Below are 17,704 nucleotides of genomic sequence, written 5' to 3' on the forward strand. Positions count from 1 at the left end.
GAGCTGTAGCCGCCAGCCTCCACCACAGCCACAGGAACGTGGGGTCCGAGCCGCGTCTGCGAGCTACACCACAGCTCACGGCCACGCCGGATCCTTAACCCACGGAGCAAGGCCAGGGATCGAACCTGCAACCTCATGGATACAAGTCAGATCGTTTCCGCTGAACCACGAGGGGAACTCCGTGTCATGGCTACTTTATCACAGGAAAAACAAGAGGAGGAAAACCTTCAACCAAAGATTTCAGATCAAAACCCGGAGTTGCCAGATGTACCTCAGTGCACATTTAATATCAGCTCATGCAGCGTTCAGAACATCGCGACACACAGGCGGGGTTTACACGACACAGAAACACCCACGGGCAGAGGCAGGGCTGGCTGGGGTCTCCGCACGCCGGCAACCCCTCCAGACGTGCTGGGGTGCGACAGGGTCTGCACTGCGGCCACTGGAAGTCCCAGGAGGCGCTGGCCCCGGGCCCGTCCAGCTCAGGCTGGAGGTGGACTGAAGGTCCTTTCGGGGGGTCTCAAGTGCCTGGTGACTCGGGTGTGTGGCGCCAGGGCTGGGGGACGGACATTCTCCTCCATCAGGAGGGTGGCGACTCCGCCAACGGAGTAGCGCCCCAGGGCGAGACCCCTGCCTACGGGGACGACCCCCTGGGGACCCTGCTTCGCACAACTTTGCCCTGATGACGTTTCAGAAAATCCTGCCGCTTCCTCCCGAGCTCTCTGCGGGGCGGAGGGCAGGCTCTGGCCGGGGAGTCCCCGAAGCAGCCACAAGGACATTCAGGGCACCGTGGAAAGTCCCAGCCTCACACGTTGCTTCCTCCGCTTCCTGGGCGTCTAAGCCCCGCGGGGCGCCCTGAGGCCCTGCCCTTCCGGCAAGCGGGTCAGAGCTCCCAGCTTTCCAGGAAAGTGAGGAGACGCCCACACCCCCCAAGCTCCGTGGGAACCTGCGGCCACCCCCTCTCTGAGGCCAGGACCGGCGTAAGCCACCAAAGTGTCCCCAGCCCAGTCATCTTAGGAGGACCCCAGCTGGGGGCGGGGGAGGGGGGATTTGCGGGCGGGGCCCAGACCTCCTCTCTTCTCAGCCTTGGCTTCTCACCCCAAGTCCAAGGTGCCTGTGGGGGCCCCCAGACCTCACTGCCCACATCCTGACCGCAGACCAGGCGCCCACGGAGAACCAGAGGGGAGGCGGGGGAGGGGGCGCTGCCACCTCCCGGGGGGCTTCGAGATGCAAGGCGACTCTTTTATTCCCCGCGTGAGTCCGGAGGGCGGGGGCCCAGCCCGCGCAGCGCACGGGACGCGGCCTCAGACGGTGAGGGAGATGAAGCTGTTGTATCGCTGGATGTTTCTTTTGAGGATCTCGGAGCAGGGGCCCAGCACGCGCTCGAAGCGGGGCCGGTCCAGCTTCACACACTTGAGCGGCCCCCGCGCCACCACCGTGGCCGCCCGGGGCCGGTTCAGCAGCAGCGCGATCTCCCCTGGGGGCGAGAGACAGCATCAGGGGCGGGGGGCTCGGGGGCAAAGCTCGCCCAGGACACGGAGCGACCCTGAGTACGGGCCGCACGCGGGCGTGTCTCCTGAAGACCTGGGACGCAGACTTAGACTCACACGCAGCTGGCCCGTCCCGCCGCGGCCTCCCCGCTCAGCCGGCGCCCAGGACGGGCAGCCAGGCCCCAGCCAGGCCTCCCACGCCTGCTGCGGCCCCCTTCTCAGCCCTTCTGGGGCCCTGGGACACGGGCACCCCCAGGAGGGTGCGACCCCACCCACTCACCGAAGTAGTCAGACGGCCCGAGACGCCCCACCTCCACGTACTCCTCGTTGGGGGACCGGCGCTGGAGGACGGAGGCTGTGCCCTGCAGGTGCCAAGGGGACATGTGAGGGCGGCTGGCTGGAGTTGGGGGGCAAGGGCGGGAGTGCCCGAGGCCCCCCGTGAGGTCACTGGCTCCTTTCTACACGCGCCCCCAAATCTAAAGTGAATCCCCCATCTTCCTCTCGCTGACAGAAGGGCGAGGGGTCTGGGAGCCGTGGCCTCTCCCCGAGACCACCGCTCTCTGAGCCTGGCTCGAGCCCGGGGCGTGGCGCGGGCTGAATCTGGAGGTGCCTCCGAAGGCAGCGCCGCTCCCGGCTGACCTTGGCTTAAGTCTCAAGGACGGGAGGAGTGTGGTCTCGGGGTCACACACCCGCTAAGCGAGGCGGCTCCCCCGGCCCCCAGACAGGTGTCTGCAGACGCCGGGCTCAATGCTTAACACAGGCGTGGGCAGGGCAGCTCGGCCGGGCACCGCATTCCACGCCTCGGCCTCGGCCCCGGCAGTGACGCTCCAGCAGCCGGTCCGGAGCCCAGAGCCCCTCACCTGCCCCTCGGGGGAAGCGGAGGAGGGCGGGCTCCCTCCCTCTATGCCTGAGGATTAGGAGCCGGGCCCCCTAAGCAGCGCCAGTAAATGAATGCACCCCCATAGCTCAGCCCCACACGGCCGGCAGGCCTCAAAGACCCCGCACAAAGTTCCCGGGGCGCTGGGCGCCCCCCGTATCCACAGGTCCCTTGGCCTCCAGCCGCTCAGGCATGTCCCCAGCCTGCACGCTGGCACCCAATGCCCATGGGAAGGCGGTTTGTTTCCAGGTGGCTCGGCTCACCCCAGCTCACCCGGACCCGGCCTCAGAAACGCAGGCCCGGCCAGGCCCTGGTTAATGGGTAACCCCTCTGCCGGTCTGCGAGGCGCGGGTCAGGAGATCCTGCCTGTGCCCGGCGTGCCTGGAATCTCCCGGTGCCCGTGGGCGGCCCCCACACCGGCCCCCACTCCAGCCACGGGGTGTTTATGAAGCCAGCTGACGGATGGAGCAGGGCTTGTCTCTACCCCACGTGGGCAGACAGGAAGCCCTCCCGACTTGGACGGAGGAACAGGGCCCGCAGGACACACGGTCCCAAGCTGACCCCACACACAGGACGGAGTCTGCCGCCCCCCCCACTCCCGCCCGCTGCCCCTCGGCCTACCACCCCCAGCCGTCTTCCCGGCCAGTCTACAGCCTGCTCAGACCAGTCCTGGCACAGACCCGACGCCGGCTGAGGGGACTCACCCAGCTGTGCACTGTGGGCTGGTCCCCTGAACATGGGCTGCTGCCAGAAGCCCAGGGACAAAGCCGGAGTGGAGGGCGGCTGACGGTACCGCGGGGACAGCAGTGCTTCTCCGGATACAACAGCGCGTCACCCCAATTAGCGTTTGCTTTCGCGACTGTACTTATGCAACTTACAGGCCTTTCATTCCCCGTTTCGACAATTTTCCATTTGACAACTGGATCATTTTCCTCTTCAGGACTCTCAGGACGGAACGGAAGCTCCCTGGTTTACAGAATTACTCAGCAGACTCCAAGCTCAGCGCGTCCGAGGCGCTGCTTCAACCCCAAATAACAGAAACCCGACGTGAGATGCCCAGACTGGTGTCCGCACTCTTCTCGCCCTTGCCTTCCACTCTGCTGGCCTCGGTCGAGTCCTCCTGATGACACCATGGCTGCCACAGTTCCGGGAGTCGACAAACGCCTCCCCGTGCCATTCACAGGAGAACCTTCTGGAAGCTCCCAGCAACCTTCCCTCCCAGCTCACTCACTGGTCAGAGCAGGTCACACGCTCACCTTAAACCACCGTGACCGGCTTGCACCCCTCAGACGCTGCCCGGCCCGCTCAGGAGAGGCGTGAGGACTGGGGTTCTGTGGGCTCAGGGGGGCCTCTGCTCTGTTTCTCGCTCGTGCCCCTGCCCCCGTGCAGACAGCGTCCCACCCTGTTCTCTCTGGAACCAGCAGCGTCCCCCTTGCGCCTGGCAGCTTTGCCTCCTGGTCTCACACGGAGGCCCGTCTTACGATCGACCGCAGGTGGGATGAGGTGAAATCCGCTTCCTTGGCAGTGGACGGAGCCTTCGCACCCAGACGCACCTTGACCGGGAGGTGGACGCGTGCCTGGGGACAGGTGTGACAACAGGGCCGCCGGGCTGGTCGGCATGAGGATGGACGCTCAGGAAGTGTCCTCAGGGGAGCACCGAGCGAGCAGCCCCACGAGGCACATGGCAGGCTGGGGGCCCCCACCAGCAGCTGCAGGTGCTCGTGGCCAAGTGACCTGGGAGGGCATGTCATGTCCCCTCCCACGTGAGCTGCCAGTCCGCCTCAACCGGGAACGCCAGCCTCAGGTGGCAAGGGGCAGCGGGCCCACAAGACAAACCAATGCCCCCTGGGGTCCAGTGACAAACTGTGGGGTCTTCAGTCACGAGACCAACTCCCGGCTTTTTTTGGGGGCTCTTTGTTACAGCAGCCAAGGCTGACAGGCTCTGCGCCCCAGCACTGATGTCACAACAGGACGGGGGGCGTCCCGGGCTGGACTGCCTGGGGCGGGGAGCCAGGGACCCGGGCCGATGGACTGGACACCGTGGGGTCGGGCGGGCCTCCAAGCGGCAGGGCCCAGCGTTCCCACGACACGGCAACAGGCGTGACCACCGCGTGCCCCGGGTCTTCCGGGATGGCGAAACCATCCCAGCCCTGGGACAGCTGTCCTGTGCTGCTCTCCCTGCCGGCCAGGAAGGCAGCACAGACACCCTCAGGGGACTGAGGGCTGGAATTCTGGGGGCTGGAAACACATACTTGCCAAAACTCTAACGCATATTCCCCAAATCTCTCGCTTATTGATTCCGACCCAACTCTAAAAATAAATCGGTCACATAGGAATCAGCCCGGAGGACGCACGAGAAAAATGCCTCTGCCGCTGCCTGGGGCACAGGGCTGTGAAAGGCCCGTTCGCCTTTCGACGTTTTCAACTTTAAATTTTTCGACAAAATCAAAACCCAACTCAACTCTCTGGTGCCTTTCCTTTTGGTCTTTGCAGGGCCACACCCGCGGCACATGAAGGTTCCCAGACAAGGGATCGAATCGAATCGGAGCCGTAGCTGCCACCCTACACCACAGCCACAGCAACGCGGGATCCTTAACCCGCTGAGCAGGGCTGGGGATCGAACCTGCGTCCTCACATGGATGCGAGTCAGGTTCATCTCCGCTGAGCCAAGACGGGAATTCCATCTCTCTGGTTTCTGCGACGGGCAAGCGTGGCCTCTGCAGGACAGCAGCGGCCAAGGCCGAGGTGCAGGTGCCCGTGGAAGCTGGGGCTCGGGGCTTCCCACGCCTCGAGCAGCCCCTCCAGCCCGGCCCAGAGCCCCCGTGGCTCAGGCGCCGTCGGAGCCGGGAGAGGCGGCCCCACCCGTGGGGGCCGCAGTGGGGGGCTCGGAGGGCCACGTCTTCTGCTTGTGAAGAAGAGTGAAGAGAAGAGTCCGTCACAGCCCGTGTGGGGGGAGGGACAGACACCGCCCCCCGTGCCGCTGTGGTGTCGGTGCACAGGGTCTGACCGTGAGCCCAGGCTGGCCGCGCAGTGAGCAGGCGCCTCGGATCCCCATACCACGTGCCAGCACAGGAAATATTCCTTATTTTTTTAAAAAAATACGTATTTTAAAAGAAACAATCACAGCCACAAACGGAAACTGGCATCGCGTCCCCTAAATTAAAGGACAACTAAAGAGGAGGCAGGTGCCGGGAAGGTGTGGAGACATCGGCCCCCACCTGAGGCTCCCTGAGGCTCCGACGGCTCCCCGCGGTCCCCGCCCGGCTCCTCTACGTGCTGGTCGCGTTCCGGGCAGGCCAGCCTCCGCGTCCTCATGGGCACAGCGGTACGATGCCGGTCAGCTCATCAAAGTCAGGGTGGGAGCAGAGCCCCAGAGACACCGATGCGCGTCAGACATGGCAGATGGTCACGACGGCAGCGGACACGAGTCAGCGTGAAGCGGGGAGGCAGAAGGTACCCAGGCTCTCGGAAAAACCTCGAACCTGGAAATGCAGGTGCCCCCCCGCTCGCCTGGCTGACCGTGACAACGGCTCTGCTCCCCGTGCTCTTCCGTGGCTCCGCTTCTCCCCGCCACCTGTGGATGCGGGAACCGCGGCTCGCCTGCCCTTCCTCGGGGTGGAGGATGGGGAGAGCTGGAAGCTTCCAGTCGAGGCTGAAGTGCAGGACCAGGCTCCTGCGCCTCCCAGGGTGGGGCAGGGGGCTGCTCTGGCAACAAAGCGGTTTCTGGTGCTCAACCCCCAGCATCTGAAGGGGGCCCCCAGGCACCTCCGTCTGCAGGCTGATGGCCCCACCTGAAGGCAGGGCCAAGCAGCGGCTCCAGCCTCAATACCCCCCCCCCCCAGCCAGCAGGTGATCGAGCCTGTATCCTGCCCTCTGGGGTCCGCGCTGGGCTCCCCACATGGCCCTCTGTCCGGAGAGGCCACCAGCCGTCCCTGGGGACCCTGTGCTCATCACACGCGTGATGACCCCTGGGAAGACGCCCCACATTGGAAGACTCATGCCCAAGCTCCCACAGCCAACCGCGGGCACAGGGGTGGGTATCAGGGCCCCACGGCTGGGGACGGAACCCGCAGCGCATCAATCACCTCTGCGGGTGCCGGGAACAGCTTTCCAGCAAAGGCCACCATTAGCTCGGAGTGCTTTGGAGGAGGGGGTTCCCGGGAACTGAGCCGCATTGGATGCCACCACGGGGAGGAGAAGGAGGCACACAGCTGTCCACCCACCTAAGCCAGAGCCACCCTCGGCCGGCGGGCAGCAGGGGGAGTGACACCCCCCCCTCCGGACCGGCTCAGAACGCACATCCGGAAGACATCCCGCCAAAACATCCGCCGTCACGGCAACGGTCCTCGCGCACCGTGTCTCCTCCCTGGTGGCCGGATCCTGGGGTCCCGCTCAGGACAAAGCAGGACCGAGACCCCGGCACGGCCCTTCCACACCCGTCCGTCTGGGCCGCCTCCCTCCCGCCAGGTGTGACGACACCAGGAAACGGGGTGTCCGAGGGTGGGAAGCAGCCCCTGGGACGGGGCGGGGGTGGGGGGGGGGCGAGCGGAGTGAGGAAGACGGCGCTTTCAGACTTTCAGGGGCACACCCCCAACGTTTTCCACTTTTCCATCAGAAAGTCTCAGAAAGGCACGGGGAGGGGCCACCCAGACTGCCGTGGGGGCGGGGAGGCTGGGAGCCTGCGCTTCTGAAGGCGCTTCTGTGTCGCTGGTCTTAGTCCAGCGGGCGACACTGTACTTGCTTAGTCGTTCAGCATTCATGCTGTAAAAGGGCCCCCAGCTCTACAGGCAGAAGCCCCGAGCTCCAGGCCCCGGCCCCCAGAAGCCGAGCGCGGCAGCCGCACCAGAATCTTGGCGCACAGGGTCACGGCCCTGGGAGGGACCGCGAGGCAGGCGTGGGGGGCCGGGTGTCCACACGCCGGCGGACGGGGACAGGTCATTTCAGAGCCCAGAGCGCCCGCTCAGCTGGCGCTGGGAGCTGCCCTCTCCGGGGAAAGGGCAGCAGAGGCGGGCTGGGGCCCGGGGCCTACAGAAGGGGTCCCGAAGGGACGAGCCCCGAGCCCCGGATGACACGGCCATGAAGTGGGGAGGAGACGGCTCCTCGGACACTCCTGCGGGACATCAGGGCCGCCCAAAGTCAGGCCTGGGAGACCCTGGGCATGAGAGCCCCCAGTGGGGTCAGAGCACAGGAGGAGAGGGGCTGGGAGCCATCCAGGCACCAAGGGGACACCAGGCAGGGAGCGGCCCCCCAAACCCCCCGAGATGTGGCAACTGTGCCCTCGGTGTCCACGCAGAGGGTCTGGTGAGTCCCCAGAGAACCTACACACGGACGCTGACGGCAGCTTTAATTGCACTGTCAGGACCTGGAGGTGACCAAGGTGCCTCGCAGGTGATGGATAAATCACCGCCTGAGTCCAGACAGCGGAGCAGCACTGGGCCCTGGGGAAAAGCGCCCGTGAGCCGCGGAGAACCACAGAAAAGAGGTGCACACGCATCACAAAGCGGGAGACGCCAGAGAGGAGAGGCCGCAGACTCTGCGCCCCCGCACATGTGACCTCCTGGAAAAGGCAAGAGGAGACAGACAGGAGAGGACCAGAGCCGGGGGAGGGAGGGACCAGGGGCGCAGAGGCGGTCTTCACGGCAGGGCAACGACCTGCGTGACGCGGCGATGACCACACGTGATCGTGCGAGTGTCCAAACCCTCACTGCAGGTGACTGCAACCTGCCGGTGGGGGCTGCGCGTGGGGGGACAGGAGGCACGTGGGAAGTTGGGGTACTTTCCCCTCGGCTTTGCTGTGAACTTGAAACAGCCCCCTTAAATGAAGTCGTGAAATTAAAAGGACTCCTCGGAGACTGTAGCACTCCCACTGCTGGTGACCAGCCAGCTCGGAGGACAGAGGTCTGAGCTGGCCCAGACGGGTGGACGTGGGTGCGGCGTGGCTCCCGGCCCAGCCCGGCTTCTGGAAAAGTGTTCCTGCTGCTTCAGCCCAGAAGGAAAGTTTATCTTTCTGCTACTTTTTGGACCAAGACCACTGTCCTTCCACACTGACCTGGGCCAGCAAGCGCCGGCCACTCTCACTGCCTGACGGGGAGGGTCAGGCACCGACCACAGAGCCAACAGTGACAACCGGAGGACGGCGCCGGCCTCCTCCCAACGGGGCCCACACGGCTAAGCAGCGAAGGACCCTGGCTGGCGGGTGGACGCCAGGGCGAGCCCCTCAGACCGGCTGCAGATCGAGGGAGGGTCCCAGGACAGGCGCCCACGCCTAGGCACCCGGGAGGCTCCTAGGAGCCGAGAGATGCCGGCCGGATGCTGCGGTTGTCTGGCTTACGGAGAAGCTGGGGCAGCTGGACCAGTTGTTCCTGGCCTTGCTGGGGGCACACAGGGTGGACGTCAAAACCGCTGTCAGGGTGCAGGGCGGGTGGGGTCCGGCCCGCCTCCTCTGCCCCTAAACCGGCCCCTCTTCCTCCGCAGGATCTCCACTCAGGCATCAATGCCCAACCCCACGGGCCCAGCCGCCGTCGCCCTGGGGTCGCTGCGCCACCTCCCTGGACTTCCTGCTCTGGCCTGGCCCTTCTCCATGCTGGACCCGAGACGCGCCTGTGGCGAGTGGTCTGGGTGCGCTCCCCTTTCTGCAAACGCGGGGAGCCGGCCAGCAGCTGCCATCGCCCAATCCCCTCGGCCTGGCGCGCGGTAGGGGCAAAGGTGGGCGGAGTCACAAGTGGCCGCGACTCCGGTGGTCGCCCTGAGAGTCCCCGGGGCAACAGTGACCTCTGAACCCTCTTCAGCCACGAAGAGGGAGGCGCGGGCCCAGGGACAAGCTGCGAAAGCCCCGACCAAAGGCGGGCTTGGAAGAGGATTGTTCTGCAGTCGCCGCAGCCTTGCAGTCATCAAACTAATTCGCAAAGAGAGGAGATACGGCCAACCTCACGTTTCCATGGCAATGCCTCCCGCTGCAGCCCGCGTGGGAGCAGGCAGGGAGGAAACGCGTCTGGTCCGGCTGCCCCCAGGCCAGAGGTCCTCCCAGCAGGCGGGAGTCTGGCCTCGGGAGGGTCGCTGGGGAGGGGACCTAAGGTGCCACCCTTGCCCCGCCCTAGCCGCCCTCCCAGAGCAGGTCGGCGGGGCAGTCTGTGCACCTCAAAGAAGCTGACACGTTCTCAGCCCCATAGGCCCCTCTTCCCTGCCACAGGGCGGGGGGGCACCAGGGTCCCTCTGGCCAGATGCAGCCAGGAGCCCCTGTGGGTCCCGCTGTTGGCGCCGAGAGCTCCTCGGGCCACTGGGTGCTTCAGATCTTTGGAAGCCAGAGGGGTCCTGAGAACGGCCCCCACAGGCTGCGGGAGGTTGAGACCCGGAGGTGAGGGGGCTCAGCTCTGGGAGGACCCACTGGTGCTTTCTGTTCTCACGTCCGTGAGCCCCAGGTTCACGAGCGCAGATCTGCTCTGGTCGGCTGAGAACACCCAACAGCTTGGCCTCGGTCACAGTGGTGGGAGCCTCCAGCACTCGGAGACAATGAGAGAGGCCATGGGACACGGAGCCCAGCCTGGCACCCAGGGCCCAGCAGGTGTCAATGACTCGAGCCTCACACCCGTGCACGCCCGTCTCCACCAGCCCCTCCACAGCTGGGGAAACAGCTTCCAGAGCAGCGGATCCCGGGGCCAGGCCTCTGCTCGCCACATCCATCCAGGAGGGCAGGGGACAGGACACCACATAGGCCAGCGAAGTGCACCTGTGCTCCGGCAAAGAGGAAAGGCAGCACCAAGCCCACCGGCCACAGGGAGACCCCCACCGGCGTCCTGCAGCCCCGCAGGCCAGCGCCCACACCAGGCAGCCCTTGGGCCTGTGGGGCTGTGAGGGGCCCTGGCTCCCAGCAGGCACGGGGGACCCCCCCCCAACCCGCCTGGGGCCCTGACCGCTCGGGCAAAGGCAGGGGCAGGGGTGATGGTTGGGGTTCTCCAGAGAGAGGGGCAATGGGACGGGTGATGGAGAAGATGCAGGTTAAGCCATCGGCTCACACGGCTGTGGGGCGGCACGTCTGAAACCTGCAGGGGGGCAGGGAGGAGCGAGCACTGGGGCTGAGGCCAAAAGCCAAAGCCGGCGCAGGGAACCCCTTCTTCCTGGGGGACCGCGGTCCTTTTCCTCTTAAGGGCACATAGCCTGATTGGACGAGGCCCACCCTCGCCACAGAGGTCATGGGTTCCGTCAAGGTCAGCGGACGTCACACCGTCGCACCTGAAGAGCACCTTCACAGAAACACCGGGACCCACGCTGGACAAACACAGGGTCCCACAGCCTGGCCAAGCCCACCCACAAAATCAACCCCCACAGCACATCTAAAGGGGAAACATCGCTTCCTTCCCGCCGCTGGCTCCGAGGGCATCGCTGTGCCGAGACGGATGGACGTGCCACAGCGCGTGTGAAGGGATCCACCGGAACAGCACGTCCTCTAAAGGAATGGCATCCCCGCCACCCCATCCACACAGCGGCCCGGGGGAGAGCAGGGCTGGAGGTGGGGGACACCACGTCGCTTTCAGATGTGCCGGCGACCGCTTCTGGCCACGCGGGAAGCAGAGGCTGCGGCCACACAAGTCTGGGAGGGTGCATTTCAGTTCTGAGCGCATGCGATGCCCTTGAAGCCCAGGGCCCCACCGTGACGCACCAATTCAGCTGGTCACAGAGCACACGGGAAAAGAATCCCGGTTGCCAAGGAAACCACTGCAAATACATGTTACAATGTCGTGAAAACCATACCTTCGGAGAGGCTTGGGTTACACGCGGGGGTCTATTGTGACTCCGCCCCCCCTCCACGTTCTCGCGCCCCCCCCCCGCCCCCCAGGCAGCGGAGGGTGACGCTCGGCCTCCAGGCTGGGCTGTCCTGGCGGAAGCAGCGGAGCTCTACGTCCCCAAACCGCTCTCCCAGGACCCTTTTTTGCAGGAGGCAGCAGGAGCCCCTGCAGAGGGGGAGCCGCCCCACCAGCCCAAGCTCCTGGCGAGTCTGTGCGGAGCCTACAGCCCTGAACACAAAACCACACATCTGTGTCGCCAGGCGCAGCCTCCGCAACGACGGTGGACACAGCACAGAGCCCTTCCGTGGACGGGCCAGAGCACACCCGGCCCCGGGGCCAAAGAGACGATGGGGTCCATCCTGCCCCGTCCACGGGGAGGCCTGGACACACGTGCACACGCCACACACAATGCACGCGCGCGCTCACGCACCGGGAACGCTCAGCACAACCGCAGTGAGAGCGCAGGACGTGGGGAGGAGGATGCAGGAGCCAGACGCACGGCTGCCCCTGGGATCCCCCACCTGCCCTCCGCCCGACCTTGGGGGAAGAACGGCCTCCGCTGCCCGCCCCTCGCGGGAGACGGACAGTCAGGGCCCCCCTCCAGGGTGAGGTCACACTGCACGTCCGCGGGGCTCATACTTGTAGCTCCAAAAGAACCAGGTCCCATTATCAAGGCTCACGTGGCGACGCCCTCCCGCCCCCGAGAGTTCTGTGACGAGCCCCCAGTGACCCTGCCTCTCGCACAGCTGACGACCCCGTGGCCTTGGACATGGCTGGGAGGAGGCCTTGGCCCAGAGATTAATGGACAATTGCCTGCGCTGGCCAGAGCGACTCACTCCTCAGCCTCAGGACCATCAAAACCGAGGCTGCACACTCAACGGCCAAGTGCCTGCAAGCCCGCCCGCCGGTGGGGCAAGAGGGCTGGAGGAGGACTGGGGCAAAGCGGGGTGCACGGCACACGCCGGGATCCAGCTGGCTGCGGCCCGGCGGGGATCCGAGGTGGCCAGATCTCAGTGTTTCAGGCGAAGAGATCCAGATTTTTAAGTGAAATACCTGATTTTTAGATACTGACAAGTAGCTCGAATGTTTCAAAAAAAAACCACAGCACAGGCCAGCGCAAACCTCACAGCCCTGTGTGTCTGAGAGCAGCCTGAGCTGCTTTTGGACAGTATGAGTAATTTTCTGCTGGAACATCCTCCAGAAACCATGAGCCAGACCCCAGCTATCTCTGCGGACATGCAGGAGGATCTGAGATAAAACCTCGAGGGCCCGCCGTGCCCGCCACGGCCTGCAAGCAAAGCCCTGGCAATGTCCCGAGTCAAGCCATCACTTCACCCCAAGGGCTCCCTCTGCGGGGAGCAGGCGTGAGGTCACAGCCAGGGCGGGAGCTGAAACGCCGGTTTGCCGCCTCTCCGGTCCACGGAGCGGAGACCTCGCTGGCAGGAGTCATAATTTGCTCTGTCTGTGGTTTTTTTCCTTCTTTCAAGAAACATTATTGTTGAATGAGTCACCCGGGCGAGCACAGGAAAGCCGCCCAAGGACCCCCCTCACAGCGTCCCTGCAGAAGCGCCCCCAGCCCCGGGGCGCTCAGGCGCAGACCGAGTCCCCGGTTCATGCCTGCACCCCCAGGCCCTCCTGTCCCAACGTCCCCGGCTCCAAACACACACTGCGAAGCTCTGTGCTGGCCCCGGCAGGACCCACCCAGCACCTCACAGGCCCCTCAGACCCAGGGTCTCCCTCCTGCAGTGTCCCCTGCGGACCCCGCAGCCGTCCAGATCTTTGCTGAGGGACCAGCAGGCAGGTGGCGGGAAGAGGTCCAGGCACGGCCTTCTAGGAGGGGCTCCTGGGGAGCCCTGGATTCTCGGGGCTCAGCGACAGACTTTGGTTGGGCATGGAGCAGGGTGAGCGCTGGCCAAGGGCATTCTGAGCATGCTTGTCAACATCAACCTGGGAATTCGCTTCTGCTACTCCTTCTCTTTTTGGGCCACCCCGCAGCATATGGAGTCCCAGGCCGGGGGCCAGGTCCGAGCCGCAGCTGCAGCAACAATAAATATTTAACCCGCTGCGCGGGGCCGGGGATCAAACTTGCGTCCCAGCGCTCCCAAGATGCTGCTGATACCGTTGCACCAGAGCAGGAACTCCTGCTTCTCTTATTTTAAGGCAGGAAGGTGGCTCCAGGCCTGGTCACACCACCTTGTCACTGCTTGTCTCGGCACCAACCCCGAGCCAGGTGCCACTCTCTCTAGATGGCACGAGGACCCCCCTCGCTGCTGCGGCCATGGCCCGCGTGGGCACTTGGTGCTGCACGAGCAGCACCAGCCTCTGCCACGCTGGAGGTTCTGTCCTCGGACGGCAAAGCAGGCAGCTGAAGCATGTGCTTCACCCGGCGTGGGACAGAGACCCGCCTCGCCAGGGGGGGCCGGGGAGGTAGGAAGTGAGCCAAACTCACATAGTTTCAGGCTGTGTCATGGGGAGGTTCCCACGGCGAGGCGGCCCGCTCATTCATTCCGGGGCTGCGGTGGCTCTGTCCCTGGGGACCACAGCCGAGGCGCAGACCCCGGGGGACACGCCGGCCACGCAGCTGCTCGGCCCCGTCAGTGACAGGCTGAGCGTGGCCGCCACGGATTACGGCCCGGAGCCAGCTGTCGCCATGGTGGGGGCTGGAGACGGCAGCAGTGAGTCACGCGGGTCCAGGTGGAGAAATCTGGTGCTGATCTTAAGTTAAGGTCTCGCTTGAGACCCCCGCAGATCCACACGCGGTGGCAAGACCGGCACACGCGCCCTAACTTCACACGCTTCCCTCGACGAAGACACAGACGTCACAGCGGCTCTGACCCAGAGCAGCACACGTGTGGGTCTGGGGGCCCGACCCCGCTTTCCAAGGGGAGACCCTCTGGTTCTCAAGCTGAGGCCCCACAGGGGGTGGGAGGCGGCCATCTGCTCAGTCCACTGAGGGCGGCGGGGGCTGGAGGGGGCGCTCGGGGACCACTGGCCCACAGGGGCGGGGAGGGTGTCGGCGGGATGCTCCCCTCCCGGGCAGCCCTCCTCGGCCGGGCCCTCCCCCAGCGCCCCACCCGCGCCCAGGGTTGGGGGGGCCTCACCTCCGTGATGATGAAGAAGTCGTCCCCGGGCTCCCCCTGGACCACAATCTTCTCTCCATCCTCAAACTGGACGGGCTCCAGGGCATCGGCCACCGTCAGACGCTCCCACTTCTCCAGGGACTCTGCAGAGGGGGACAAGGGGGTCACGGGGGGGGGGCACGGAAGCTCATGGGAAGGGGGCAGCTCCCCACCCCAGACGCCTGACTGGATGAACGCGGCAGAGTAAATTTCTGTGCTGGGGGCCCCCAGTATTTTCACGCGTCAGCCGGGCCCAGGGTGGTGGCACTCCACCCTCAGCAGGTGGACAGGGCCTGAGCCGAGCGGTTCTGACCCACATCCCTGGCTTCAGAGCCAGGAGGGGCACTGCACGCAGGCTCCAAGTGAACCCAGCATGAAACGCCTTTGTGAGCCTCAGGAACAGAGCTGCCTGTGCTTTTGCAAACAATGCCATCACAGGTCAGCTCTTAGGGCTACGAAGGGGATGAAATAACTCAGAGGCCGAGGCCGAGGCCGTTGCCTGTCTGAAAGGAACGCCGTCCGGCCGACCGTCGCCATTCAAAGAGCGTGTGTGCACCTGCGGGCGCGACACCGAGACCCGCCACCTCTCCCCTCATCGGAGATCAGGACGCGACCCTCTGCGGCAGCTTTACCTTTGCCGCCTGCAAATTCTGTCTCCTTCTGCCCTCTCTCACACCTGCCCTTGGGAAGGGAAAAAACGCTCCTTTTATAAGAAATTAATGACCCCCCTGACTAACTGTTCCTTTTTTGGCCAAAGGAACATCTCTGGCCTACGGTTATCAGATGCGCTTATGTAGGGCAGCTGCTAAAAATATAAAGCAAAGCATTTATTTTAGGTCCAGGCCGGGATGGGATTTCTCCTGCCAATGCCACACGTCGACAAGGACACACTTTCGACCCGCCCGGGCCGGAGCAGCTTCTGCAGGGAAGTCGCTGCCCGCTGGCCCGCCAGCTTCCCGAAGAGCCCCAGTGGACGGGAGCTGCCCGGGGACCCAGGCCCCACGCACCCCCAGGGGGCGACGCCGGTGGCTTTGGAGTGGGTGGCGGTGTGGCGATGGGAGCCTGTGAACACGTGCGTGGCGGCTCGGGGTTCCCCTCTGGGGCCACGAGAAGCCGTTGCTTTTACAACGTGGGCCTTGGGACGCTCACCTCCGCGTGGGGATTGGTGGGGTTTCCGCACATTTGAAACCGGGTCCATGCTGCCGTCTGAGTCCCAGCTCCACCCCCCAACAACACAGGTCCCGGAAGGGGACCGTCCTCTCAGAGGCGGCGACAGCGATTCGCGGGCCCCCGCGTCTGGAGCGGGGGGGGCATCCAGTCCCAGGGCTCCAGGGCAGATGGTCACCCCGCTCCCGACCCCGCCCTTCTGGGGGTGTTCCTCCCGCGGAGGTGGCGGAAACCGCACAGAAGAGACGCAGGACGCCCCCCAGAGGCAACCCCACAAGTCAGCCTGCAGCCGTGGGGCGGCTCACATCTCCCCCTGGTCTCACACAGTTGATGCTCTGGGGACCCCAGGGTGCCGGGCTCTGAGCCCGAACCTGATCCAGCTCTGGGGACACTGGCTGTTCCTGCCCGGAGGCCTGGCGCCACTTCTTCCCTGGACGCTGGCTCAGGGTGCCTCTCAGGGTCCATCCCAGACTTGCTCTGGGTCCCCTGGGAGGACCGAGCCCCCCTCGTGCCATGCCCCACACTCTGCTCCCCATGCCACCAGCTCCGCGCAGGTGTGCCTTTTTTTTTTTACATCTGGAAAACAATAACCAGAACAGTAACACGAACTACACAGCCAGCCCCCATCCTGAACAGAGGGACAGGAGGACCCGGCCCTGCCCGCGCGGGGGCTCTTCCCTCACGACACCTAACGACACTGACGAAACCGAGGGGCCGTCGCCCCAGCCTGACTTCCCTCTGCCTCCCCAGATGCTACGCCTCTGGAGGGTTTGGGGGATTCTCTTTTTAACGTTAGGAGGTCTGGCGAGGTTCCTCCCCGCTGGTGCTCTCACGCCTCTACGGCAAGGCAGCAGCGTCTCGCGCACGTTGCGGCGTCGCCCGAGGCGGGCAGAACCGCCGTCCGTCTCTGCCGTCTCGCTTCCCAGGTCCGGGGTGTCACGTGGAGACCAGGCCACGCGCCAGGCCGGAGGACAACCCGCGCCACGCGACGTCCGCCACGCAGCCCTTCCTGCGACGACAGATTTAGCTTGTTTCCCTTTTCCGGTCATTGCAGAGATTTGCTGGAACGAACGTCACGTCTGGGTGTCTTTGTTTTAGGAACCTTTTTTTTTTTGTCTTTTGTCTTTTCACCATCTCTTGGGCTGCTCCCGCGGCATGTGGAGGCTCCCAGGCTAAGGGTCCAATCGGAGCTGTAGCCGCCAGCCTAGGCCACAGCTACAGCCACAGGGGATCCAAGCCGCGTCTGTGACCTACACCACAGCTCCCGGCAGTGCCAGATCCTTAACCCACGGAGCGAGGCCAGGGATTGAACCCGCAACCTCATGGTTGCTAGTCGGATTCATTAACCACTGTGCCACGAAGAGAACTCCAGGAACCATTTTTTAAACTAAAGTGCAGTTGATGTACAATGGCCCTCGTTTCAGGCGTCCAGCAAAGCGATTCGGTTACCTACGTATGTACGTGTATATAATTTTTCACATTCTTTAACATATGGGTTATTGTAAGATATCAAAGGCAGTTCCCTGTGCTCTACAGCGGGGGCCTGGTATCTATTTCATTACAGCAGCGTGCATCTGTTAATCCCCAACTCATTTATCCCTCCTCCCCGCTTCCTTCCCCACTAGGTTATTTTTTGTCTGCGAGTCTGTTTCTACTTTATAAATATTCATTTGCATTATTTTTAGATTCCCCATATAAGGGATATCATGTGATACGTCTGAAGGCAGTCTCTGTCTGACTTCACTCGGGGTGGTCGTTTCGAGGGCCATCCACGTTGCTGCACATGGCAGGACCGCATTCTTTTTCACGGCTGAGTAGCATTCCACTGTCTACACACCCCACGTCATCTTCTCTACCCACTCCTCCCTCAGTGGACACTCGGGTTGCTTCCAGGGCTTGGCTATTGTGAATAGCGCTACTATGAAAAAAAGATGCATCTATCTTTTCAAAGTATGGTTTTCTCTGGACAGACGGCCAGGAGTGGGATTGCTGGACCATATGATAGTTCTTTTATTTTTATTTATTTACTTTTTTGTCTTTTTAGGATGGCACTCATGGCCTATGAAGGTTTCCAGGCTAGGAGTTGAATCGGAACTGCAGCTGTCAGCCACAGCCACAGCCATGCAAGATCTGAGCTGCCTCCGAGACCTACACTGCAGCTCGTGGCGACGCCAGATCCTGAACCCACCGGGCGAGGCCAGGGACTGAACCTGCATCCTCCTGGATACTAGTCAGGTTCTTAATCTGCTGAGCTACAACAGGAACTCC

The 17,704-nt window shown here is 64.0% G+C and overlaps 1 protein-coding gene across 13 annotated transcripts in view; it reads right to left on the reverse strand.

Annotated features, from left to right (window-relative positions):
- Positions 1–258: 258 nt before the first annotated feature.
- Positions 259–17,704, reverse strand: part of PRKAR1B (protein kinase cAMP-dependent type I regulatory subunit beta) — an 82,085-nt gene continuing 64,639 nt past the window's right edge. For all 13 annotated transcript variants that reach the window (XM_021085935.2, XM_021085937.2, XM_085016289.1 and 10 more), the window contains 3 exons: positions 14,252–14,373; positions 1,771–1,852; positions 259–1,477 (listed from right to left, as the gene is read on the reverse strand). In XM_021085935.2, coding sequence (XP_020941594.1) covers positions 1,305–1,477; positions 1,771–1,852; positions 14,252–14,373 — 377 coding nt within the window. In that variant the 3' untranslated portion in view covers positions 259–1,304. The remainder of the gene's footprint in view (positions 1,478–1,770; positions 1,853–14,251; positions 14,374–17,704) is intronic.

Source organism: Sus scrofa, chromosome 3, assembly GCF_054392235.1.
Source record: "Sus scrofa isolate SSC_HxYL_T2T_F1_AM1 chromosome 3, Sscrofa_HxYL_maternal_Yorkshire_Landrace_v2.0, whole genome shotgun sequence".
Classification (NCBI taxonomy): Eukaryota; Metazoa; Chordata; class Mammalia; order Artiodactyla; family Suidae; genus Sus; species Sus scrofa.